The sequence below is a fragment of the Mytilus edulis genome, chromosome 9, assembly GCF_963676685.1.
Source record: "Mytilus edulis chromosome 9, xbMytEdul2.2, whole genome shotgun sequence".
Classification (NCBI taxonomy): domain Eukaryota; kingdom Metazoa; phylum Mollusca; class Bivalvia; order Mytilida; family Mytilidae; genus Mytilus; species Mytilus edulis.
In genome coordinates this window covers 17,236,300-17,263,197 of record NC_092352.1, presented here as the reverse complement: position 1 = coordinate 17,263,197, position 26,898 = coordinate 17,236,300, and the positions used below count along the sequence as shown (strand labels likewise).

General features: G+C 32.2%; 1 protein-coding gene across 4 annotated transcripts in view; it reads right to left on the bottom strand.

Annotated features, from left to right (window-relative positions):
- The window catches only part of LOC139489592 (calcium/calmodulin-dependent protein kinase type II delta chain-like), an 89,842-nt gene extending 63,267 nt beyond the window's left edge, over window positions 1-26,575 (bottom strand). For 3 of the 4 annotated variants that reach the window (XM_071276172.1, XM_071276174.1, XM_071276175.1), the window contains exons 1-6: window positions 26,453-26,567; window positions 19,176-19,270; window positions 14,230-14,289; window positions 7,678-7,732; window positions 7,163-7,228; window positions 4,295-4,367 (exon numbers count right to left, since the gene is read on the bottom strand). In XM_071276172.1, the coding sequence (XP_071132273.1) occupies window positions 4,295-4,367; window positions 7,163-7,228; window positions 7,678-7,732; window positions 14,230-14,289; window positions 19,176-19,270; window positions 26,453-26,514 (411 nt within the window). In that variant the 5' untranslated portion in view covers window positions 26,515-26,567. Of the gene's footprint in view, window positions 1-4,294; window positions 4,368-7,162; window positions 7,229-7,677; window positions 7,733-14,229; window positions 14,290-19,175; window positions 19,271-26,452 lie in introns of all 4 variants that reach the window. The other variant, XM_071276173.1, reaches the window with a different exon arrangement.
- Between the last annotated feature and the right edge of the window lie 323 nt (window positions 26,576-26,898).

The following is a 26,898-nucleotide window of genomic DNA, read 5'->3' as shown; positions in this document are numbered from 1 at the left end:
CAGCTGTAAACCAGATTTAACTCTTATTCATAGAACGAAGATATATAGAAATAGTTCTGGCAATACATGTACATTCAAAATAGACATAGAACTGGCATTATATTCACTGAGATTACAGACATGATATCTCTATTTATGTCTTTCCAGACAGAAGGTGACCAACTTAGAATAACAAATAGAGAATGCAGCATACTGACATACAAATGCCACACCCTAGTTACTTGATTGTGACATTTTGATGTTCAAACATAAATCCCTAAGTCTTTGGAAATAGCTGAGGTATAACTAGGCTAATATTCTCAAATCTCTTGATATAGAATAAAAAAATTGATCTTCTATCTTTTAGTTTCTAAAATGAATTAGATCATTATTTTATTATATTTCTTTCAGGAGATTCATGATGAATTGTAAATTTTGCTCCATATTCATAGGCGGATCCAGGAGGGGGGGGGGGGGGGGGGGGGGGGTGGGGCCCACGGGGGCCCGGGCCCCCCCTTTCGTGGGAAAAATTTGGTTGATTATATAGGGAATTATTGAAGCATGACTGGAGCGGGCCCCCTCTTAGGTCAGTCAGCGGGCCCCCCCTTAGGAAAAGTTCTGGATCCGCCACTGATATGAGACATCATAATATGGGGGGTGGGGTCAAAATTCAAACTATGAAAGGAGGTCAGATGAAAGGATCCCATGAGTTTCAAATTAATCAATGGAGTGGGGAATCCAAAGCAACCATTCAATCTGATACCCCTTGAAGTCAAGAAAACTATACGCATGCGCATAATTACCTAAACAAACCCTAGACTTGTGATTTGGAGCAAGAACGTATATCAAATGTTAATTAAACGACCTAGATGGTTCTCCATTTCTTTATGAGAGTATAATATCAAATATCAGTTTCATAACGGTGACATATAAGAAAAAAACTTCACTTCAGTTCTTATATGACAGAAATAGATTTATCGGAATTCAGAGAACTCTCGCATTTTATCAAAACTGGGGAATTCCCTCTGACATGTTTCTAAATTTATAAAAACACTATATAAATACTGCTTATCCGTGTTGTTAAAACACACATATAAGTCAAGGGAAATATCGAAACATGAAGATTATGAGAAGAACATTATAGGACAGTTGTTTAAGTTCAATCCTTTTGTTTGTTTTTACCTTTTAAGGCAAGACAATCATAAGAATCTGACATGTTCCTTAATGTTTAGAATAAACGGGTGACGTGAGGGCATGGACCTGAGTCAATGGAATAAGTCTACAGATTGCTTGAAAGCAATTGTTTCCTAAAAAATAATTGACCTTTTGCTCATTGTATATGAGAAACCTAATCACAAAAATATACTTTTGTCTCCCTGCTGCAAAATAAGTTTTCTCCATTTGGGCAACTTTGTCACAAACCAGGCAAAAGTCTTCTAAAAAATTGATAACTACAGGTATTTTCAAGTAATTATGTGAACCTATATTTCGAAAACTAGTATATTGTGTTGGCAAAAACCCTTGACTTTGGTGGGGTTGTTGCTTTAAGTTTTCTGTGTAGTTTTGTTAACAGTTGCTAGCTAGCCTTTTCATCATTTTCTTTTGTACAAGTTTTGAAATTGTCAAAAAATAATTACAATAGTTTGTCAAAATAGGTATCCAACTGGTATTTTCTCTCCCTTTTCCACACATATATACTGTAAATTCAGAAATTATTGCAGTGTTTTTATTATTGCGAAAAAAGTTGATGTTCAATTAATATTTTCAATGGAAAATTTAGCAATTGTCTTGAAGTATTTATGAGGTATGTTAAAACCTTATCACAATAAGGTATATACAAAAGATTCCAGCTTTAGCTAAGCACAAAATAATGCAACTGCAAACTTCCTCATTTATAGTACAATATATTTCAATATTTTTGACAACTTTGACTGATAAAAAAAAAATCAAGTTTGTTTTTATATTGTGTCATAGATCAAATTTATTCGTTCAGTGTATGTTTACTTGTTTTTGTTGATATGTCTTTTTGATTGAGGTCAGCCATTTCAATTGATATTTTATAGTGTGTCTTTCTATTTTGTAATGTTACACCACTGTTTCAGGTTTAGGGTGAAGGTTGTGGCCTGTTAAAAAATTTAAACCCACTGCATTTGTTTGCACCTGTGCTTGGCTAGGACCTGTTGTTTGGTTGTTGTCATTTCTTGATCTGGTACATAAGTGTTTCTCATTACTTGTTTATTATATTGTAATGGATTTCGGCCTCGTTGTTCAACAGTTTGAGTCCCCTCCCCCTTTTCACTTTTTATAAGATTAAATTTCTGTTTAAACCGTATTGGATACTTATAAATTTTTGAATATGTTTCTTTTAATCAGAATAAGTTATATTAGATATTTATTATGAACAGTAACTTGAGCAAAGATAAAAATAACGTCAAGTCCTCCCTGAAACTGAGTCGCCTTTCTATTTATTTTTGTACAGTGTAAATACAGAATTTCCTTATACTGGACCTACCTTTATATATTTGTTGATGATTGTATTATGTTGTTTTAATCTCTATATATATTTATATTGAGTGAATTAGTTAACCTGGTCAAGTTTCTAGAGACTCAGAGTCTCTCTTTTTCCTTGTAATGTCCGCCATGTTTACTTGAGTTGCTTTACCGTAAACCGTCAAAGTGCACTGTCGTGAACGGCAATATTACGTTGAAATAGAGTCTTTCGAGTCGCTTTTGACGTCAATATGAAGTCTTTTAAGTCTTTTTGTTGTATATATATTGCACTACCAGTGAGCGCGTTAGTCGTGATCGGACTACCGTGGCAAAAGGTTGCTTACAATCACAAGCCTAATAATAAATCCTTTTTCACTGTAACTTACAACTTGAGTCTTGCACTTTTAAAAGGTTAGGAAATATTTTGTCAGAGTTTTACTTTATGTAAAACATAGATTTATAATTTTATATTATAAGAGACTCTAAAGATTAGAGATCAGTACACGTACAAAAAGTTATATACTGAAAAGTACAGAAAAGTCAGAAATATAAAATATTCCATATTTTATACAGAGACTCACCGACGCAGTCTCGAGTCTTAAAGTCGCTATTCAATAAGACGTCAATATAGTTTTTCTTCAGAGAAAGTAACAGTTAAAGTTATTCTTGTATTATTTACTCGATATACCAATAGTATAGAAACTGTAATTATTAACGATTCTTTACATATATATTACGAAGTCAAATATTCACAAAAAGTACAGTAAAACCCGGAGTCGCAACTTATACATTTGAGAAGTCGACATAACTTATATAATTATAGAGATTTCTATAATTACTTGTTAATAAGATTGTTTATTTAATACATGTGTATATAGAACTTGACCAGAGTACTCACTAGCTTGCATACTATTTAAGTGTTATTTATTGTGTTGATCTGATGTAAAAAGAGATACAATATTGAAATTGTCTGAATTACATATATATATATATATATAACTGATCATAGTAACACTTCATTAAATCATTAACTTTAAACGAATTATTTATTTCTGTCTTCTGAATTAACGCATCTTTAAATACATCTATTGGATTACAGGGTTGAGTTAACCCAAGGGAGCAGTCATTTGAAACAGTATTTATTGCCGAGTATTAGTTTGTCTGGCGAATTGTCTAGTTTTGTCAGTGGGTCAGAGTTTCACTTCAGGGTAACGAAAACGCTATAGCAACACAGAGCGAAAACGTTACAATATGTTGGTTTTCCAGTTTGAATTGTTTTAACACTAGTCATTTTGGGCCCTAAATAGCTTTCGGTTTGGTGTGAGCATGTTGAAGGATGTAATTTAAACTTTGTTTTTACTTTTCACACGTGACATTGGGACTTGTCTCAGTGGCATTCATACCACATCCTCTTGTTTCAATATAATTTATTATATTTCTAATATTTGCTTAAGTATTTATAAGAAAACAGACTGAAGAACAAGTCATATATATATAAATACATTTATATTTAAAGTATGTTTGGGATAGGAAGGGGCTTCAAAAATACATTCACCTCACAATCAACATCTTTCTGCAAGTTTGCATGCATCAAATGGACGTACAGCTATAATTGACACATGATCCGCATCCCAAATTAAATTATCTGCCTACCCTCCCCTAAAAAGATTAATGGGATAGCCCACATGTTACAACGAAGTTTAATGTAGAATAAACAAATGGGCTACAGTAGGTACACATTATTTACAAAATTTTAAAGGAAATACTGACATGGGTTCTTCATGAGTTACAACAGTTAAAAGACAAAAAAGGACATGTAACTTACCTTTAAATCTCGATGAACGATTCCATGTTCGTGACAATAGTTAACACTCTCTAAAATTTGCTGCATGCAGTGACTGAAATAACAAGTTACCAGACTACAATGTTACAATAGCTCAATAGCTGAAAAAGGCCATGCGGCCTAATCTATCGTCAGCTTGTACACACTAACTTATCTTCTAACTCATAACACCCTCAGGGATATATTTGTCAAAATCTATTTTATTATCTCTCAAAATTCAATTTGAAATTTTTCAGAATTTTTTTCAATGTACTGCAAATGGTTTTTGTGTCAAATGAATGTGTTATGAGATAAAACACAAGTTAAACATAAGAATGATTTGTACATTAGGTTAGGCACATTCATTTGTTAATTGCCATATGATTTCTTAATCCTTCTCTCTCAATTTTAGTAATTTACCTATAATTTGTTTGCTTGTAAAGTTCATTAAAATTTGAATTAAAAACAACAATATCATGGCTGCAGCCTTAGACCAAAATCCCTATCTAGAATCTGATTTTGTGAAAAAATGTCTTATTTAACCAATCATTAACTTATGAAATCCCTAATGAACAATTTTCTTTAAAAATAATTTTTTTTTCTAATATCAAAGCAGAAAAAAATGAACCATTTGTAGCTTCAATCATTCCAATTTCACTCAAGCTAGCAATTAATGCCATACTGCAAAACAGCCTACACAGTTAAGCTTTGCAAAGAAGTCCTGTAGAAAAACTGCAGAAATTTACGTCTGACAACAAACACAAAACTATTTATGAAGAATCTGCTTCATATATAATTTTGGTAATGGCGCTTATACGAAAAATCCTACATTTAAGTTATAATTTAATAAGGATTTTTTTCTTTTATTTTATAATTTAGCCTTTAATTAATTTACGTAATTTAAGCCTAACTTAACTCATGAAATATTGATTTTATTATTAATTGTTACTAAATAACAAAAAAAATACCTGCATCAACATGATTTCCATCAATAGTATCATGGATAAAGTCAGGATTATTTGTGTAAAGGAAATATCAATTACTATTCTATCACACGTCAATTCCTTAAACTTCTATTTTAAACAATTTATCTGATATTTTCAACTTCAAGCAGGAAAGTGACAAAATCTTTTATAGAATCTGAACCAATTTCTTTTAATAAGTTTTGATTATGTCCACTGTTTTTCAATCAAAATCATGAGAGTATATATATTTAGTTAAATGAACACAAGTCTTACATCAAATTTATATTTTAGAGATATTGACTTGATATGAAATAGCTTTTATATGTAGTCTGCATATATCTTTAGCACATGTCTTAATAGAAATTATAATGAAAAATATTATTAACTGAATTATTTTTCCAGACTTACTCATATCATCATTAAAAGCTTCTTTATAAAAAGATTTGTTACCGAAATTCAATAAAAGAACTGTCTTCTTATATAGATTAATGTATATTCAAACTGTTTGCACTTAGTACCTTATTGTTTTTGTCTAAAATAGTCCAATATTGTACAATGTTCCGGCCCTATTAGGGAAAACAATCATCTTCTATATCAAACACTGAAGGTGAAATTTGCATATTTTGTTTTTTCTTCAAATTTAAAGAGCTTTGCTATGTCTTCACTACCACAAAACCCTAAATCATTAAGCTTTAAGAAATCATATGACTACAGTATCACTGGCCAGCGGGGGACATGCAACAAGAACTGGACGGCAGACCAACCTTTAAATCTCGGTGTATAACATAATTATGATGACAATGGTTTACACCTTCTAAGATTTGTTGAATGCAGTGACTGAAATGATCAAGTTTACATATTATTCTGAATGTACCTGGATTCATTTATGAAAGTGAATTCAAGAAAATCTCTCATAACTCTTCAGTAGTATATACACAGCCTGTCTGAAACAAAATCCATGCATAGTCAGGGAGAATATTCAAATAAGAATTTGAAATCTAAAGCCTCTCAAACTGCAAGTGAGAATATTTTGCTGATATATAATATGTATAATGGCTAAAATAAAATGATTTCGTATAGCACTCTTCTAAACAACAAAAATTAGGCACAAGTCTGCATGAAAGTATCTCTTTTCATATACTAATGTTAAACTATCAAAATTATGTATACAAATTTGACGGGCTGGAGAAGGTTTGTAGAAAAGAGGTTAAGGTGGCTCCTGCCTTTTCAAAGTTTCTGTTAGAAGTGCCGCATTCTTTGTTATTTTAATCTTTATAGTCACAAACTTTTCGTGTGCATGGTAATTCATTTGTGAAATTATGCTCAGTTGAATAGTCTCGATCCACCTTATTGGGCAAAAAAAAGTGCACAATAAAAGGTAAGAAAGAATAGTAAAAAAAAGGCAAAAACATAAAAGAATACAGAAAAAAAGGGTGTTGAATATAAAAAACAGAGAATAAAAGGAAAAAAAACAAATGAATAGAGAAAAATGGATAAAGTTATCAAAGAATTAAGAAGACCCTTCCTCATCCAGACCTTTGAAAATATGTTTCTATTTTATTTATTTTTTTATGAAAAATCCAAAACCATCTTTCTTAAGTCTGACAAAGTAGATTTACACTATTAAACTAGGCATAAAATAAAGAGTCTATGAAGGAGTAATTTTATTTGATAGTTGATTTTTTTTTCAAATTTGTAAATCAATTATCCTTTTCTGGTAGACAATCTTTATAAACATGTATTAATTTTTCAAATATAAAGATAGAGATGTGGTATGGTTGCAAACTACATGAATGAAATTTGTGTGCGTGAAGAAAATGCTTTTAAATGAAAATATTCTAATCCTTGAATAATGACTGTTTTAAGCTTTATAGTAGATACATGTATGTGTGTGAAATAAATATACCTGGCATCTGCTTCACTATAAAATTCTCTAGCAACTATATCTTCAAATAATTCACCACCAGTTACCCTAAAAAGAAAAAAAAAAGAAAATATTACTTTATTAACAAATATGAAGTAGTAACTAATCTTAGTGTTTGAGAATGATTTTTCTTCGTCAATTTTTTTTATTTTTTGAAACAATGTCATGATCAGTTGTAATTTGTATCATGTCTGAAAATCTATATGAACCAATAATTTACTATTACTTCTTGTTGGTATCTGGACGGTGGTAAGTAAAATGGAAGTTTTAAATCAGGACTGAAAAACTGAAGAATGTTTAAATTTATCCAGTCAAATAAAAAATCTCTTTAAATCAACACATAAAGATAATAATGAAAATAAATTGCAAAAAAAGTAATTATTGGTATTTACATGTATTCATATATAAACATCATCATAGAAAAGCAATACATGCACTTACATGTACAAAGAACATGATTTTCTTCTATAATTTGGCCAAGAAAACTGTATACTTACAAATCAAAAACTAAATAATGGCAACCTTCATCTTGTATACTGTCATGTAATCGTACTGAAATTAGACATTAAGTAAAAACATTCAACCAAATTATCAATACTTTAGATTTACATCCAATCTGAGTGCACTCAGTTTTACTTTTTATTTGAATTGTTTAAACACATTTTTTGGGGGGCTTTTATAACTGACTTTACAGTATGGGTTTTTCTCATAGTTGAAGGCCAAACAGTAACCTGTAATTGCTAACACACCTTGAATCACATCATTTGGTCTCTTGTGGAAAAGTGCCTGATTGGCAATCAGTATCTCCTTACTTCTATTACAAGGACAATGGATATAATATGACATGGAAACTTGGTAACTTAAAGCATGTCTATAGTCTATACAAGGTACAAGCTTAAGGCACCCATTTCTATCCTATGATATAAGGTCAGTATCACCTAGGTCTTCACAGACAGAATACTCAAGCTTTAAAACTTCTGACAATGCAAGAGATTGGATATAAGGTCAGTATCACCTAGGTCTTCACAGACAGAATACTCAAGCTTTAAAACTTCTGACAATGCAAGAGAAAAAAGAACCTGACCATAAAAATATACAGAGGTTCATGTTTTCCTGTTTTATAGAAACATTTTCTGTATTTCAAAACATTCAAATTTGAAGTTTTCAAATTAATAAGTTTCTAGATGGCTATAATGATTTGATCTGGCTATATGCTTTCAGTGTTCTAGGATTTTTTTGGCACCTTGACTTACCACGGGTAAGATCAATAAAAAAATTACTTACCCACATCTAAAAGTTAAATCCGCCAACCAATGCGGACGGCGCAAAGCGCCCGCCCTTATGGCTGGGGGTCTGGGGGCCGCTCAAGGCCCCCATAAGCTCTGGGATAAATGATGCAAAATCCTGCATTCTAGCCATTTCCTGGCACCTTTTTCATGCTTCAGAAAGTACCCTTTTTTGTGATGTCAAATGATGTTTTGTATGAAGCAATGATGACTAAAGTGTATTGAAAAGTTTTGAAATATATGGCTTAATTGTAACTATATACCTATACCACCAGAAAAGTACATTGAACTATAACAGTACTTCACTGACTTTCATACCAATAATCCACTGTAAAAAAAATAAGGGACTTACATGCAACTCTTTTTAAAAATCAGACATGCTCTTTATAAAATACTGAATATTTTTCAGGCTGATTCACTGAACATTAATGATTAAGGATAAGTCATTTGTTGCACATAGATTTTAAATTTAAAAACTTTTATGACATGCTTTAAATTATATGTTGTGAAGTTTGTCTGAACAAAGCTGGATTTGGATACGATTGAATTTTGTACAAAATTTAAAAAAAACGATTTCTTACTAAATTTGACAAATATGTTATAGTTATTACTATGTCATTTATTAAGAGCTATAATAAATGCAACTGTAAGTTTATTTTCCTCCGATGACAAGAAAAAAAATCGTTTATGTCCCGATTTAAGCACCAGTTATCAATCCGGATTTTCCGATTTTACCGACACCGTGACCGACTTTTAGAATGATAGGAGAAGAATGTGGTCTCTTTTGCGCTTGATTACACCTAGTAAACGAGTGCTTGAATAAAAGCGCCGATAGACATCGACAAAATCTTCGATCTTTTATCAAAGTTTTTTCTCGTGATTTAATAAAAATAAAAAGCAGATATGGGAAAATTGAAGAGGACCGGGAAATTTCAAGAGTTTTTCGGCTTTCCCGAACTTAAAAATTGACTTACCACCGGGTGACAAAGGCTAAAAAATGACTTACCCGTTGTCCTAATCCACTTACCCTGGGTAACGGGTAATGGGAATCCTAGAACACTGTGCTTTGTATGGTTTGTCTGTCCTCATTAAATTCATTGTTTCTGTCATTATTTACCATTTACCAGTGTATTTGACATTACCAGATTTTAACATTTCAACGTGGAGGGGAGTTACTGATAAAGCACCAAGGTTAATTCCAATATTTCTTGGGGTTTGTGTGACTTTTGCTCTTGACTTACTTAGATATGTAACCGTAGGTTAGCAAAAAGCCATACTTATGTTATTTATTATCCACTGGATAACTTTGATCCGCCGGTTCACTCTGAACCGCCGGTTAAACAAACTGCCAGTTAAATCTAAACTGCTGGATAACTCAACCGCCGGTTAACTCAACCGCCGGTAAACTCAACCGCCGATTAACTCAACCGCCGGTTACCATATCTATATAAATAGGGTGCAAACATTAATCCATCATTCTGCCTCTGATGAAGGTCCGTTTCGGACCGAAACCGGTCAGGCTATAAAACATCACCAGGCGCTGTTAATTATGTGTATTGGTATATATACTATATTTTTATGCTTTTACATTTTTCTCACTGATACACATAGTTAATATGGCTTCTACTAACGAAAGCTCCATTTGGAGCTAATGTGTTTAGAGACTACTTATGTCAGTACACCTTTCCTATATTGCCTAATCCCTGTTGTATACTTTACTGAAATTACTTAAGGTAAAAATAAACATATCTATAAATATAAACTTCTAAGAATTCTGAACAGAAACTTTTGACACATAATTTGTTATGTCACAACTAAATATCCTAAACTACTTCATTTTAAGTAAAAAATGATCGGGGTAGTGTAACCAACCCACAGTCACCTTTATGTTTTATACAATTTTATACTAGCTTTCTGCCAATATCTTATTTTGTTTTCATTGTCTTTGAAACTATGCTGTATCTCTTGGACATGGTGTTAGAAATGTTACAAAAGAAATAAAATTAGTTTAACAGTCTTCATCTGAGCCCCAACTAGGCCATCAAAAATAGAAAAAAAAACTCTCATTGCACCACTAGTTTAATGCATACATCATGGAATATTGTCTTACCATGTTTTTATTTAACCCCATGATGTCTTTTGGTTATTTGTGTCATTGAGTTGTTGTCTCATTAAATTTAACCCCCTTCTCCCCCATCATTAACTTTAACCCCCTTCTCCCTCATCATTAACTAATAACATCATGGTACCAACAGAGGAGTAGAAACAACTTATCAGGCCAACATTAAAAATATCTGTTTCCCCTCCCCGACTGAGGTTATCAGGGTATGGGTAGGTAGGTAGGCAAATTATTTTATTTTATTTCTTGATATAATTTTTCTATATTGAATTTTACAAAATTCAACAGGTAAGATAAGTCAAGAAAAGTGGGGTATTCCCTGTATTCAGTGTACACCCCAGTTTACTGATGTTAAAAACAGTATACAGGGACCTCCTTTTTCCTATTCATTTTATGGTATGAAATCTACAAAAGCACACATCCTTCATGTGATAACAATGTGTAATGAAAGCAAGTGTTTAATAAGTTAAAAATCAAGCTTATTTCAAGTCTAATTTGATGCATAACTCACAACAAAACAATTCCTGTTTACCAATTAATACCTTGATCATCAATTATAAGATGACAAAAAGATATGTTAATAACATGGAAACTAAAATTTAATGAATAAAAATTTTCAATAGCAGTGACCATAATTCAGTTATGTTCAGTTGCATCTGGATCATGCAGCTTGGTCAATTAATTCCTAACAAAAGATTTGCATGTTTTTTCGAGTTCTAGAAAAAACAAGGCTTCACTTATATGTTTTGTTGTTCCTAGAATACTTTAAGTATTTACAAATTCAACTGATGCAGTTATAACGTAAAACGTGCCCTTTTGTAAATTTCATGCCATAAATTGAAAAATAAAAACACATTTATTTTAAACTGGTATTGTTTACACAAGAGGTGAAAGCATGAAATTCATGTATCCAACATTTTCTGACTTGTGTCCAACCTATTTAAAGTCGAAGACAAAGTAGATTGATTTCAAAGCACGATTCAGACCATTTTTACTCAAAGATTTTATCCTTTAAACAGGAACAGAGGTAAAAGACAAAGCCAATCAAGGTGCACTCAGTGGGTTGAAAGATGCTTCAGATTATTTTATTTTCAAATATCACCCTTGCACACAACACAAATCGTGTAGCAAGGCAGTTTGTTTTTTCTTTAATTCCGAATCATATAGACGCTACAATGCAAAAATGCTTTGATTTAAAATGCTTCTTGATTACAGCATCAGAAGAAAGGTATGACAAAAAACCTATGCACATTTACTACAGCATCTAAAAGATATCACCAAAAACCAACATAGCAAAAAAAAAATTTGGGGCAAGAACGGCCAATAAAATTTTTCGAGTCACCGCGATTCTACTGGGTCGGTGGTGGGAGGGGAAACAAACAATATTTTATTTTTGGCCTCATAGAAATTTTGAAAAAAATTAAATATCTTTTCCTGTCAGGTTAACACTAAAACAGTTAGGCAAAGGCTGATTTTAAAGTAGTTATATATATTAAACTCATTTTTAGTTTTCTGTGCTGTACAACATTTTTTAGATCAGTCTGTATTTTCATCTTTTTCTGTTTAAATTGGGGTCACCTAATTTTTATTCCTGACAGCAGCTTTGATATATTCAATATTTTCCATAAAAATTGCTTTTCCCTTTTTCCTTGTGCAGCTTTACACTTAAAGAATCCAGATATATTGACATCTTCCAAATCAAGTACTTAAAAGAAATAATAAATAGAATAAAACACACACACATATCCTCAAAGCATGATATGGCAATTATCAGAAGAAATGGATTAAATCAACAGAATAAAAAGCTTTCCTGGTTTCTGACTGAAAACTCATCAGTTTACAACATGCTACTCAACTACACAAACATTGAACGTGTGACCTTAAAATTCGTTTAAATAAACAAACATTTGTTCATCTATTGGTAATCATTAAAATGTTTGAGGACAGTTTTACTAGAACATATCCCGTTTCCTTACTTTGTTTTAATATTGAATACTACAGAACAAATTGGAATAAATAATTCATCCGATTTTTTCTCGGTTAACAATGCAGTGTAATCCAACTTTAAATACCATTGATCATCGCTAAGTCATTAATGTGATAGCCGTTATCAAGCATTCAATAAATGAAGTGAAGCTATATCATCTATCCATTGTCCTGTGATCTTTAATAGATCAGACAACATTAAGTAGTATATACAAATTGATTAGGCATGGACTGGACAAGTTATGTGTCAGTGGTGTTGCCTGCATAAGTATGTATCAGTGGTGTAGACTAAATTATGATTCAGAAATAAGCATGAATAAATAAGGTATATGTCAGTGGCGTAGACTGAATAAGTATGTGTCAGTTGTGTCACCTAAATAAGTATGTGTCAGATCTAGAGGAAAAGACTGAATAAGTATGTGTCAATGGTTTAGCATAAATAAGTTTGTGTCAGTAGTGTTGCCTGAATAAGTATGTGTCAGTGGTGTAGCCTGAATAAGTATGTGTCAGTGGTGTAGCCTGAATAAGTATGTGTCAGTGGTGTAGCCTGAATAAGTATGTCAGTGGTGTAGCCTCGCTAAGTATGTCAGTGGTGTAGACTGAATAAGTATGTGTCAGTGACAGAGACTGAATGAGTATGTCAGTGGTGTATACTGATCAGTTATGTAGCCTGGATAAGTATGTTTCAGCAACATAGACTGAATAAGTGTATCAGTGGTGTATACTGAATAAATATGTGTCAGTGGTTATGCATGATAAGTATGTGTCAGTGATGTAGTCTTAAATAGTATGTGTCAGTGGTGATGTCTGGATAAGTATGTGTCAGTGTTGTTGCCTGGATAAGTCTTGACATTTTCATTTCATGAATTTGGTAACTCTGTTCTAACTCAATATGAAATAAATTTTTCATTCTATGTGACAGTTTAATTCTGAGAATTTAGATGTGCATGCTGTTGTTTATAATCTTGAGAAACAGATTATAATCTTGGAACATCTGGGACATTTTTAAAAAAAATGTAAATTTTACTGGTTCAGTAATACAGCTTATGTTGTTAACAAGATTGACATTTGACAGTTTTTAGTCTACAAAATATTTTATGAATTGCATTAATTTTTCATCGCAAATACTAATACATGTATAACACTTAAAATGCCAAAATATTGGCACAAGCAACAGTTTCCAAATGCATACTTTAGATACTACCTTGCATACATGTATAGCTATAGAGATTCATTATGATTGTAGTCTACTTTACATCCAGTGGCAAATATTTCAGGCAAGTTCTGCAAATTGAACATTGCAACAGGTTACTTAATGACACCTAAAAAATTGCTGCAAGGGTTCATAACTACAGACAGTAGCACTCTCTCTATAAAAGAGGCTTCAGATTTGATGTCCCAATTTCTGATAAGACATGGTTACAAAATTAATCATACCACAGTTGAAGCAACCACAAATCTCTGTTAATTCAGACAAAGAAAGCCTTCTAACTTCTGCAAGATCTGTAATTGTCTATAACATAATGGTGTATAGTTATATAAACCAGCAACCTGTGCTACATCTAAGTGATATCAAATATGCCCATTGCACTACCAATATTGTTTCATATACAATTCAAAATATAATAAAAAATGTAAAGTTTACAATTTATACAGACCTATATTAGAATGTTTTAATAATCTACATATTCTAGCTTCTCTTTCTAATTTTTGGTGATCTGAAAAATAATAATAATACAAATTAAAGAACCTAATTAATAGAGCTTGCGTAAACATATTGGTTTTCAATTTCGTCCATTCTTAAGCTGCATCAGTATCATACATTTCTACAGGAGTTCCTTTTTCTACAAAATTATTCTATACACTTAATTTTCATAGAATCTGTAATGCTTAAAGGATAAGCTAAGATTTATAGCTAAGCTAGTGATGAGAAAATGCATTGATTGGCCAAAAAAAGGGGGTTCCAACCCCCTGAACCCCCCCCCCCCCCCCCCCCCCCCCCCCCCCGGATCTGCCAATGTAATAGTTAATCAATGAATTTAAAGTTGTATGGTATGAACTATATGTAATATATAAGTGGAATGTACAATAATCACTGAGATAACATTATGGTTGAGAATCTTACTTTTATGTAATACAGATAACAAAAGAACTATTGATACTTCAATTATAAACAATGCCAAAGTAAACAATGCAGATGATGACACCAGCTGTTTACTATATGCAATCTGTCAAAACATAATCAACATTTTAGTAATTGTAGCCTTGACTGTGACATGATCCAATTCTTATGCTTTACCTACACACCGTTAGCAATGTATCCACTGACATTTCAGAAGAAAGAATGGATTATCAAAAAGTGTTTTATTTTTATTTTAACAAGATCTGATTCAATAATAAAGCAGGCGAAATTTGGTTCAAATGTTTGTTCCCCCCCCCCCCCAACCCCGCCCTAAAAAAAAACCCACAGTCAGTGGGTTACATTGTATGTGACATACATAGCCCCCCCCTCCTCTCCAAGTTACAAACAGCCATTCAGTCATGATATTAGAGTTATCTCAGACAAAGTAGTCAGAATAGTGGGCATTATATTGGTCACAGATTTAAAAATACCTCTTTTGTGGTCTTTTAAACTTTTACTTACGAAAGACCATGCAGAATGTAAAAGTTAAGGGTCCTTGTAAATTTTAATAAATATCAGACAATCTATACAATATATACATTACAACAGGCGTTGAGACATTATGAAATTCATATTTATCAATTGTTATGGTTATAACTTAGTAATAAAATAGGGGAAGTGTTCCTTCAAACAATATAAAGAAAATTATAAAATGACACACCCTCCTCCCACACATTTACTATCAAACATTATTTAATAACCTTATTATACAATCCAGGTCAAGTAAGTAGGAGTACTTAAAAGAACAGACATAGTCCCATGATTATAACTTTTTTACATGTTTGAAATTTCATCCACACCCAAGAATTCAAATCTTAAAAAATAGCCTTTTTATTTTTTAATAAATTTATTTGAAATGAGACAAACATTTCAGTTTCTGTCTGAAAGACTGTCCATTATTTAAACATGATCCATGTGCATTCCTCAATTAATATGATACTCTGATGAAATGGTTATCTGTGTAAACAATCTTAGAAATGTATTTAAAATGTAAATGAAAAGTTTTAAGTGCATTGCACAAATTAGTTAGACAATTTCCAAAAGGAAACATGCATGGTTTATTATAAAAAAATATAAAGTGTACATGTATGTGCAAGTCAGTTGCATATATACATAGACAGAGTTCGCGAAAAGTGTCAGTCCTCAGGATTTTATCACCAAAATTTTGCATCTATATATAGGACTGACACAATTTTAGTATTTTTCAATAGAATTAATAGTGAGGACCAGTAGATTTTCTTCAAGGACTTCGCGAACTCTGCATAGATTTACTATATCTTAAACATAGAGGTTGTTATTAGTTTATTCTGATTTTCATCTCACAAATCTTTGATGTACTGTGGATTCATTGTTTATGTGGGTACCAATTTTTGTGGATTGAGGAAAACTTGCATTTTTGTGGATAAGTCATTCCATGAACAAATATATACATTGTATATAATACATGTAGATGTACATGTAAAATTTTGAGGAAATTATGAAAATATTCAATACTGTATATATGTAGGGTTTCTATATATATATATAAGAAGTGACAAAATTCAATTTTGACAATAACGATATTATCACATTTGCAGTTAAGGTATCTTAAAATACCATTTAACAGCCATTTCTTCTAATATTCAACACAGCACTTTACAACTTCGCCTGTCCCTTTCCTTTATGTTATTTGATCATTAATAATTATAACTCAGATGGAAGTCAAGGAATTATTTGGGATGTTTTCTATTAAATTTATTCAAAACTTTTTTATACTGTTTAAATGTATTAAATGTTCTGCATTTATTATGCTTTATTTTTAAATGAGATCCCTCTCCGGAACCAACCCCACCCCCTTCTAAATTATTGAAAGCTAAAATTTAGCATTAACCATAATATCATGGTGTAAATTAAATAACTCTCATCTAGCTTACGCCCTCAGGGGTACGTCTAACACTTACTTAACATAGTAACTAGTATTCAAAATTACTTATTGATATTATCGACAGGTCAAGTAGTGCAATGATAATAGATATAGTAATTAACCAACTGTTATTGGTTTACAATGTAATTAATGATAACAATTAATTACATGTATCATCCTGTTTGATATGGAGATTATGTGGTAATGGCTGTCCAATGGAGATACTTTATTGTAACTGTAGTGCATATCAACCAGACTGCTATCCCTTAAAGTAATGACTTTCAATCAATATTATAAATTAGAACAATACTAATACTATAGCAAATTCCTGAAATTACAGGTGAAATTTTAAGGGTTCCACGATCTTAGTTCTAAGGCCTTTACACATATTTGTGACATTTATTGAGATGGTTGATAATTCACTATTCTTTTTTAAAGACACTGAAAAATGTGTATACAATCATGACAATTCTTCAAAGTTAGGATTAAAAGATAAGATTCACAGCACATAGTTTCGGGTCATAGGGGGACTCAATCAAGCAATTATATCTATTTCATATACATGTAAGTGGGGGAAATTATTCATTGGCAAAAAAACCCAGTAAATTTAAAAGCTTTTCCTAATGTTGGGACATTATAAATATAAAACTGCTTAGATTAAATAAGAGAAAGGTTAAATGGTACAACAAAACCCTGCGACTTTGTCGGACGTTGCTGCTGTCAGTGTAAAAGTATTATGTTAACTACCAATGCAAACACTAAGTTTATTTATCAATACAATACAGAAACAAGAGTGCACACGCTGAAATGTCGCCTTCTTTTCTTATCATTGATATATGTTGATAGTCCTAAATACTAAATATAAAACTTTCACATAAACTTAACATTTACCAAGAAACTAAACATTGACCAATGAACCATGAAAATGAGGTCAAGGTCAGATGAACCATGCCAGTCAGGCAAGTACAGCTAACAATTCTGCCATACAACAAATATAGTTGACCTATTGCTTATAGTTTAAGAAAAACAGACCAAAACACAAAAACTTAACACTGAGCAATGAACTGTGAAAATGAGGTCAAGGTCAAATAAAACCTGCCAGATAGACATGTACACCTTACAATCATTCCATACAACAAATATAGTAGACCTATTGCATACAGTATAAGAAAAACAGACCAAAACACAAAAATTTAACTATAACCACTGAACCATGAAAATGAGGTCAAGGTCAGATGACACCTGCCAGTTGGACATGTTCACCTTACAGTGCTTTCATAAACTGAATATACTAGACCTATTGCTTATAGTATCTGAGATATGGACTTGACCACCAAAACTTAACCTTGTTCACTGATCCAAGAAAATGAGGTCGATGTCAAGTGAAAACTGTCTGACGGGTATGAGGACCTTGCAAGGTACGCACATACCAAATATAGTTATCCTATTACTTATAATACATGTAAGAGAGAATTTAACATTACAAAAAATGTTAACTTTTTATTCAAGTAGTCACTGAACCATGAAAATGAGGTCAAGGACATTGGACATGTGACTGACGGAAACTTTGTAACATGAGTCATCCAAATACAAAGTATGAAGAATCTAGGTCTCCTACCTTCTAAAATATAAAGCTTTTAAGAAGTTAGCTAACACCGCCGCCACTGCCGTAGGATCACTATCCATATGTCGAGCTTTCTGCAACAAAAGCTCGACAAAACTTAAAATAATTAAAGTTTTTTGTTCAGATGTTATTTCTTGTTTTTAAAAAGCTCTGTCCAAGTTTCATGACTTTCCAAGAAGCTCTAACAAAGTTATTGATATACATGTAATGATACATGTATCTTTAAAAAAAATTAATCACAGTCTACTGTAAATTTAGAAATTATTGCGAGGTTTTTTTTATTAATGGATGAGTATCGCAATAATAAGAACTCACATTCTGATAACTTAAATGTAGATCTGTATAACTTTTCTGCAGACATTTTTTGAAATCACAACAATCAAAATCTCATTTTTGTTCATTATTGAAAAATTGTAATAACAAATGCATGTACATCTAATAATCTATGAATTTACAGTAAAACTATATTTTGACCTCACAGGGGATAACAGAATGTATTAATGGCCATGTCTAGCAGGTTCAATAAAATAAGGGTAGCCATTATCACTTTTGTTATTGTGTTGAATTCTAGAGAGCTATTGTGAAATTTCAGGGATCCAGATTGACAAAGGATGCGGAGGTGGACAAGATAATTGCAGGGATGATTTGTCACTACAGCTGGACACTGTCAGGTGACACAAATCTGGTCTTGATATGTACACTTTAGAAAAAACAAAAACTTTACAGGGCTTTATGTCATTGATGAAATTTATATAAATTATCTGCACATTAGTTTATACATACTAATTTAAAGCAGGTTTTGTAGATACATTTACATGTAGCTACATGTAGTTACACTGAACAACAAGTGCAACTTTATGATATGATAGACTTCAAAGCAAGACAAATAACATACCTCTAGCCGATAATTTTTTTGTGTTTATTATTTTTGCTGCAAATTCTAATAGTGAGTTTTTCTGTATACATCTTCTAACCACAGAAAATGCTCCTCTGCAAAAAAAAAAAGGGTCAACAATGAGACAGGTATTATGGTTATTAATTACAATGTAAGGACTTAACAAATTACAAATACAAATGTATACATAAAATATTTAGATTTGGTAATAAGCTACAGAAAAATTTCTTGGCATCTCCTTCATTCTTTTTGGTGCATAAAAATATCAAATTGAATAATTATTTTCTTCTCTAAATCAAAACAGAAAAGTTAACACATCATTTATTATTTGTTTTTATTATGTAACATTAATTCAGTGTTCTCCCCAGGCCGTTTTAGCGCCGCGATTTTCAGCGCTATTTCAATTTCCCGCTGTCCTATTGCACTGACCGCGTCGCTATCCCGTTCAACCGCGTCGCTATATTTTTTTTCGTATTTTTTAAAATTTCCCGCTTATTTTTCTTTTCGGATCACGTGATTGACTGGTTAACGATTTTTGAAAGAATTATTTCCGTTGTATTAAAGTAACTCCGCGGGACCAGTCTAATAAATTTTACAAAATGGCGTCGTTGAGAGATCAAAATAAACAAAGATTTCAACATTGACATCTATTTAATGAATATATAGAGGCATATATGAATGAAATGAGAAGAAATAAATTGACCGCATTTCCCAACGACATTCACAAACTTGTTTAACGAACTTTGAACAAACACTGATTTTAACAACGATCAAACTGGCTTCAATGAGCTAGTCTTTGAAGTATTAATTATCACCCAATCGAACTAATACCTGTTTAATCAGCAATTCTACAGTAATGAATTTTACCCTTTGAAAACAATTAAGAGGATATGATTAGAAAAACAAACCCCAAGCTGATACTAGACTTGAGAAATTCACTTTCTCGATGTCCAGCTTGGGTGAAGCCAAGTTAAACGTCGTAAGGTTAACAGAACACTGCTACATTTTTTAGCTTTATAAAGATCCCGAAACGTATGAAAGGAACGGACAGTGCTAACAGAGACATATAATACATGTCTCGGGTGCTGAAAAGTTCATTTCTATATTATATAAGGGAAGTTTTACCCCCTTCTCTGACAACGTTGTCGCGACCATTTTTTGAACCATCTACGATTATATCATTACTTTTTTTGCGTTTACAACCGAACTGTCGAACCTGTATTGCTTGAAAGAAGCATCCCTGTTATCAAGGGATTCATTATAAGCCCGTATTTTACGATTACTTGACCATACATGGCTCTTTTTCAAATGGATAAGGGAATAAAACAAAACGAAAATTTTGTGTAAATATATATAAAATATCGATATTTGTCAACCAATCATCAATATATCTTAATTAAATATTGCTTTAAATTTAATGTAAACAGAGGATGGCTTGGATAAGGAATAGTATTTAATGCTAAAAAAAGACACAGGTGTAAACAGGAAGTTATGTCAGCCAGTAAGGGAGATAATTTGGGAGGGAAAGACCTAAAAGAAGTATTGTCAAATCTTGACAAACTTATCTGGTGGCATGTATTCAAATGTTTATAAAATTATCAAACAAAACCTTTAAAGGTGGTAGTTGTTTCAATTGGAATACATAATGTATTTGATTGGTAATTCACCTTTGAAATAAAAAAATCTCTTTAAAATATTTTTAAAGGATTTCTTTCATATTCATAATTGGAATAGGTTAGCCTTTTTTTTAAGCAAGTCTTTGATAAGATTTGAATATTATTAAAAGGTCAATTTCATTTCTTCCTTTGAAATACTATACTCATTTTTATTGAAAAGTTGTACTTTGCTAGAAATGTTAATAAAAGTAAATGTAAAAAATACCAATCTTGTCATAGAAAACTTTCTCACAGAAGCTGACAATGACTTTATTGTTGGTCCTACATGTTCTGCAACATCACCTGTTAGTGATAAGAAATCTTCACATCTAGGCAGTCTGGTATAGACCCACCATGGAAAAGACTTCTCCTTGGGTTTTATAGACAGATGATATGAGGATTATATGTATTTACAATGGAGACAAAAAGACTTTTCTTCTATCATGTCTATATCCAGACAATAACATTAGCAAACAAAGGGGTAACTTCTATGAGCATGATGAGGACATCATTACAAGAGAAAACATCAATAGCATTATGTAAGAAAAAAACATAACAAATCAATTACAAACCAACCGCGCGCCGCGACAAAGTTACTGAGAATTGTCGAAAATCACGCGCTTACCACAGCGCTATCCAAAAATCCTGGGGAGAACACTGTAATTTATCTATGTATTGTTCTGTATTGCTTTATGTGCATAAAACAGAGACTCTAAAGGAAAAAATCTGAATAGTTTAGTCACAAAAAAATACTTTCTTTAAACATATACATGTACATGTACATACAGCCACAATGGATCTTTAAATAGACAGGTATTAATGTACATTTTTTGATTGAGTTAAGCCTGCCAATTGATATTTTATCATGTGTTTTTCTATGTTTTGATGTTATGCTATTGTTTCAGAAAAAAGGAGAAGGTTTGAATCTATTAAAACGTTTAATCCCGCTGCAAATGTTTGCACCTGTCCTAAGTCAGGAATCTGATGTACAGAAGTTGTCGTTTGTTTATGTAATTTATACGTGTTTTTCGTTTCTTTATTTTATATATATTTGAACGTTGGTTTTCCCATTTGAATGGTTTTATACTAGTAATTTTTGATCTCTTTATAGCTTGTTGTTCGGTGTGAGCCAAGGCTCCGTTTTTTTAAATTGTTATTTGGATGAGTTGTCTCATTGGCCCTCACACCACATCTTCCTATATCAAAGCACATACCAAGTGCTAAGAGGCAATCATAAATTAGCAAAATTGTGCTAGTCCACATTCAGCAATTTTTCCATTTCTAAAGGGGCATAACTCTATAACGGTAAAAGTAATGCTACCAAAATTCTAGCTTGTTCTGTATTTTGAGGTAATAAGCATTCACCATAAGTTTCATAACATTTGGTTGAGGCAAAGTTATTTAGAGAACAGACATGATAAATTCTAGTTAGAGAACAGAAACGAATATATCTTAGTGATTTTTCCATTTCTAAAGTGGCATAACTCTAGAAAGTAAAAGTGATACCACCAAAATTCAAATTTGATCTGTGTTTTGTGGTAATGAGCATTGTGTTTGATAAGTGTCATAACATTTAGTTGTCAGAGGCAAACTAAAGTTAGATAATGCAAACAAACAAAATCAGCATTTTTACATTTCTAAAGGGGCATAAGTCTAGAACTGTAAAAGGGGTAATAATCTTTGTGTTTAAAGTTTCATAACATTTGGTAGCTAAGGCAAACTAAGGTTAGAGACCAGAAACAAATTTTGGGACATTGGGACGTATGGACAGACAGAAGTAAAAGGTAAAACTTAATGCACCCTCCACTAGGGTGGGGGCATAACAATTTTGGGAACTTATCAGATACATTTAGATGCACTAATTTTATTGAAATAAGAATATGTTCACTTGACCAAGAAATCTGGTTGAAAATCTAAATTTGGCATATATAAAAAACATCATAATGTACTTATCTTTTTGAACTTCATCAGACAAAGTTGACCTTAGATAGATCTGGTTTTTATCTTTAGGGAGGGACCCTTTTGGTCATATAAGGGGCCTAAGGGTTTCACTTTTTATACATCCTTGCTTTAAAATTTGTGGCTTTGAGTGTTACAGATGAGATCATGTCTTTTTAAGTTGATGCTGCCATAAATTCATGGTAAACAACCTTGACAAATTCAGCCAAAATTTTAACCTCAGACCTAAATTAAGATATTGTTTGTTTGCCCTTTTCCGACCCTATGTTTTGAAACAGGGTAGGTAGGTAGGTAAAATATTTTATTTTTTTCCCAAAAAAAATAACTTGGCTCGATATATTATTTGTCATGGGTAGGTAGGTAGGTAAAATATTTTATTTTATAGATACAAAATCTGCATAATGTCATTTTTTTGTCCGTTTTGTTTTTGCAAATAAGTTTTCCGCTGGGACTATTAGTTTTGAAAAAAAAAATAAGAGATGACTTTGTACTGGTTAGATAATGTCCGGGCAGACATATATTACTAGTAGAAAAAGTCCCTAGAGTGTTACAAATTTCGTGTGTGCCTTTTTTTCCAATAAAAATGCTATAAGACTTAAAACTCAATTGTCACGTATTTTGCATCACATTTATAAATGATCTGTATGGAAAACTTGGCGATTTTACTGCCAGATATTCTCCACTTTACAGGTTTTTGTCACTTTTGGTTCATGTCAGATATAAATAATTTAGCGGCATCGTTAACATAATAATTCTGATATGCGGATCACAGAAGGCCATCCCTACATAGAATACAACGTCCGTTTACAAATTAGTTTGTACACACGACGTTAATACTTTTGTATCAAACGAACTTTTTTGTAAATGAACCCTGCTCTTTAAGTTTAAAGGTACAGAGTAACGTACTTCATATCATGAGTTCAGAAAGCGTTCAACATCGATTTCAAACAAATGCTTTGAAACTTCATATGCAAGTGATCATGTCAAACGCTCAGGTGATACCAAACGGACTGGACCTTATACGTAAAGATAAAACCCGAGGATTCCGGTAAAAAAGTTTTGAGCGGGAAATACGAATATAAGATTTTTGGTAGGAACGAAAAAATAAAATAAAATAAAATCTTGCTGGTAAATACAAATAAAAGATTTTCAGGCGGAACGAATTGATAGGGTCGGTCGGTAAAGGGCAAACAAACAATATTTTAATTTAAGCCTCATATATATATATATATAATTAATGGGTCAGAAGAACAGATACACATACCAGACAACTACATGTATATGCCACCCTATGTATCAGTCTTCACAATGAACTGTTAAATCTACAGGCCCGGAGCTCAATTTTTGAAAATTTTTAGTTAGATTCTGTTGGCCTGTATATATGATTTTTACAGGCCCGAGAGCAATTTAACAAGCCTGGGCTGCCACTCCGCGTGAAGACTGATGTATGAGGGTACGGCATAACAATATAATTATATAACAAGGAGAAATTCACTGACTTGCTTTTCAAGATTATCATTCATATCTGCTGAAAAATTTGGGGAAAAAGAAACCTTTATTCTTATTGAGATTTGGGGCCTTTATTCTGTTGATGGAAAAAAAGCTGTGGATATACATGTACATGTCACCTAATATTACATGTACTAATGAAATCTCCAACATCTGCATGTTGTCAAGAGCAAAAGATAATTGAAGTCCCAGGTCACCACACTTCAAAATTTAATGGATAAGTATTTTCCCCCTGGCAGCCTTACAGGGTAAAAGACTAGAAGTGAAGACCCAACAGGGAGAATAGAGGGAACACATTTAGGCTTTCATTAATTTATATTTTCAAAAAATCTATACATTTTTGTTATTTTTTAGAATCTTTTTAAGGTGCTGTTTCCTTGCCTTGTCATGGCTGTGGTCTGATGAAAGAATGGGAAAATAATACATTGATCAAAGCTCTAAAAAATAAAACAAGATGCAAGAGACTCCTATGACTGTGTGGAGTGAGAATAAAAAAAGATTGTATCCATGGGACAGAGATGCCCATCTTATACATATGTGTATAAATAAAATTTAGAATGGAAATGAATAATGTGTAAAAGAGACAACAACTTGACGTCATGCCCTTTTTCTTCAGAATTGTATATAATTTCAATACATTAGCTATAGGTAGCTAGGCAAAGTAACTATTTATACAGAATGGAAACCGATTGTGTTAACCAAAATAGCAGCACAGGCCATATTAACATGTACTCCGTCATTAAGTAGAAGTTCAAAATTAAAAAGAACCTTAAAATCACTAACAGATACATCTAAAATTTTTTGTTACTTTTTTGTAAAAGTGCAAGTTTTGTTATGATAAGCCTTCATTCACCCAAAGACCCCCCTACCACAGACGGCTTTGTCTTCCGCATTGGTAGGACAAGTTAAAAACTCAAGGGCAAGTCAATGGTCTTTTCTTACTTCTACCCCATAGCCTACACACCTTTTTGCTATTCCAGCAGACCAGAGAATCTGTCCCGCTTGAACTGTTGACGTCATACAACAATCACTTTTCCATTGTGGCGTCAGATATTTTGTATTATGACGTCAAAATTTTACGGGAACCTGTGTGATGTATAGTAATGGCAAACAAATTGTAATAAGGTGTATTGCTACATGCACATGTCATGTGTCATAAATTTCAATATTACAAATTATACACCTTATTGCTATTTGTCTGCAAACTGAATACTGGCTATCACATAAGTTCCAATAGAAGTTGACGTCATAAGAAAAAATGTCTAAAATCAGAAAAGTGATTGTTGTATGACGTCAATAGTTTTTTTGTCAAAATTCTCAGGTTAAGTGTCACCGATTCCTTAATAAAAATAAGTTCTATTGCAGACTGTTTTAATCAAGGGTTCAACATGGTCTTCTTGCAAATGAATTTCAATTTCTTTAGCATTATGACCTTTGTGGGGACTGGGTATTTTATGATGAATTATGACAGTGACAGATTTTTGTCAGGAATTAGAATAAACTGTTGTCCAAGATATTACAAATCTATTTAACAGTATAAGAGTATTTTATGCACAATCTTTTTATAAATTTCAAACCAAGAAAGCATTTGTTCTCCTGAGAATCCCTTGCATGAGGAATTGTCCTGTGTATCCCTTATATAATTCCCCTATTTGGAGGGTTAACAATACACCTTATCGCTATTTGTCCGCCATTACTGGATATCACACAGGGTACCGTAAAACTTTGACGTCAAAAAACAAAATATCCACAAATGGAAAAGTGATTGTTGTTGACGTCAAAAGTTCAAGCGGCCGGGTCATCCAGGATAAGCGATCATGTGTATAAATCAAGGATAGTATCTGTGAAATAGCAAAACCTCAAGAGTAAATTAGTGTTTTTTTCATATTGTTGAATTGATTTAAACATTAAATTGGAATGGTCTACAATGTACTGACAATGTCATAAAACATTTTACGACCTTCGATTCTCAATGAGAAGGTTTATCGAGAAGATGTCGTAAAATGATAACAGCATCGTTATGCCTTCTGCTATAATTTCTGCTCATGTTTGGGATTACTTAAAATTCATAAGCATCAGATAGGAATTTGCAGCTATCCTGTGATTTTCGTGGGAATTTATTTTACACAGAGCTAGTCTTTACTGAAGACTTACTTTCCTATTTCTTCTTTCATTTCATATAATTCGAAAAACTTCGAATTTGTCTGGGCCGCCATGTTGAATCTGAAATAGCATAGTTTTTCTCGTGTAATCGCGTATCATAGGCGAGATTGTACTATAATTCCTGGTTCTACATAAACCAGAACAGAACAGATGACACAAGAAGATTTTCCTTAGCTCTTTATACACCCGCGTATATATGTGGGTTCTAATTTTTCAAGAACCCTGTAGAATAAATTTAGTTTTGAATAATTAGTGAAAGTGGTAATTTACTTCTACTGCGGTGTTTAACGACATTTAATACCCACAATTTTTTTTTAAACTTTGGATTTTTAAAAATGTCATTATATAAAATTAGATAGAAGTGGCGGATCCTAAAAGGGGGAGGGTGGAATCCCCTTTTTGGGACGATCATTCAGTCATTTGAGATGGGGGCACAA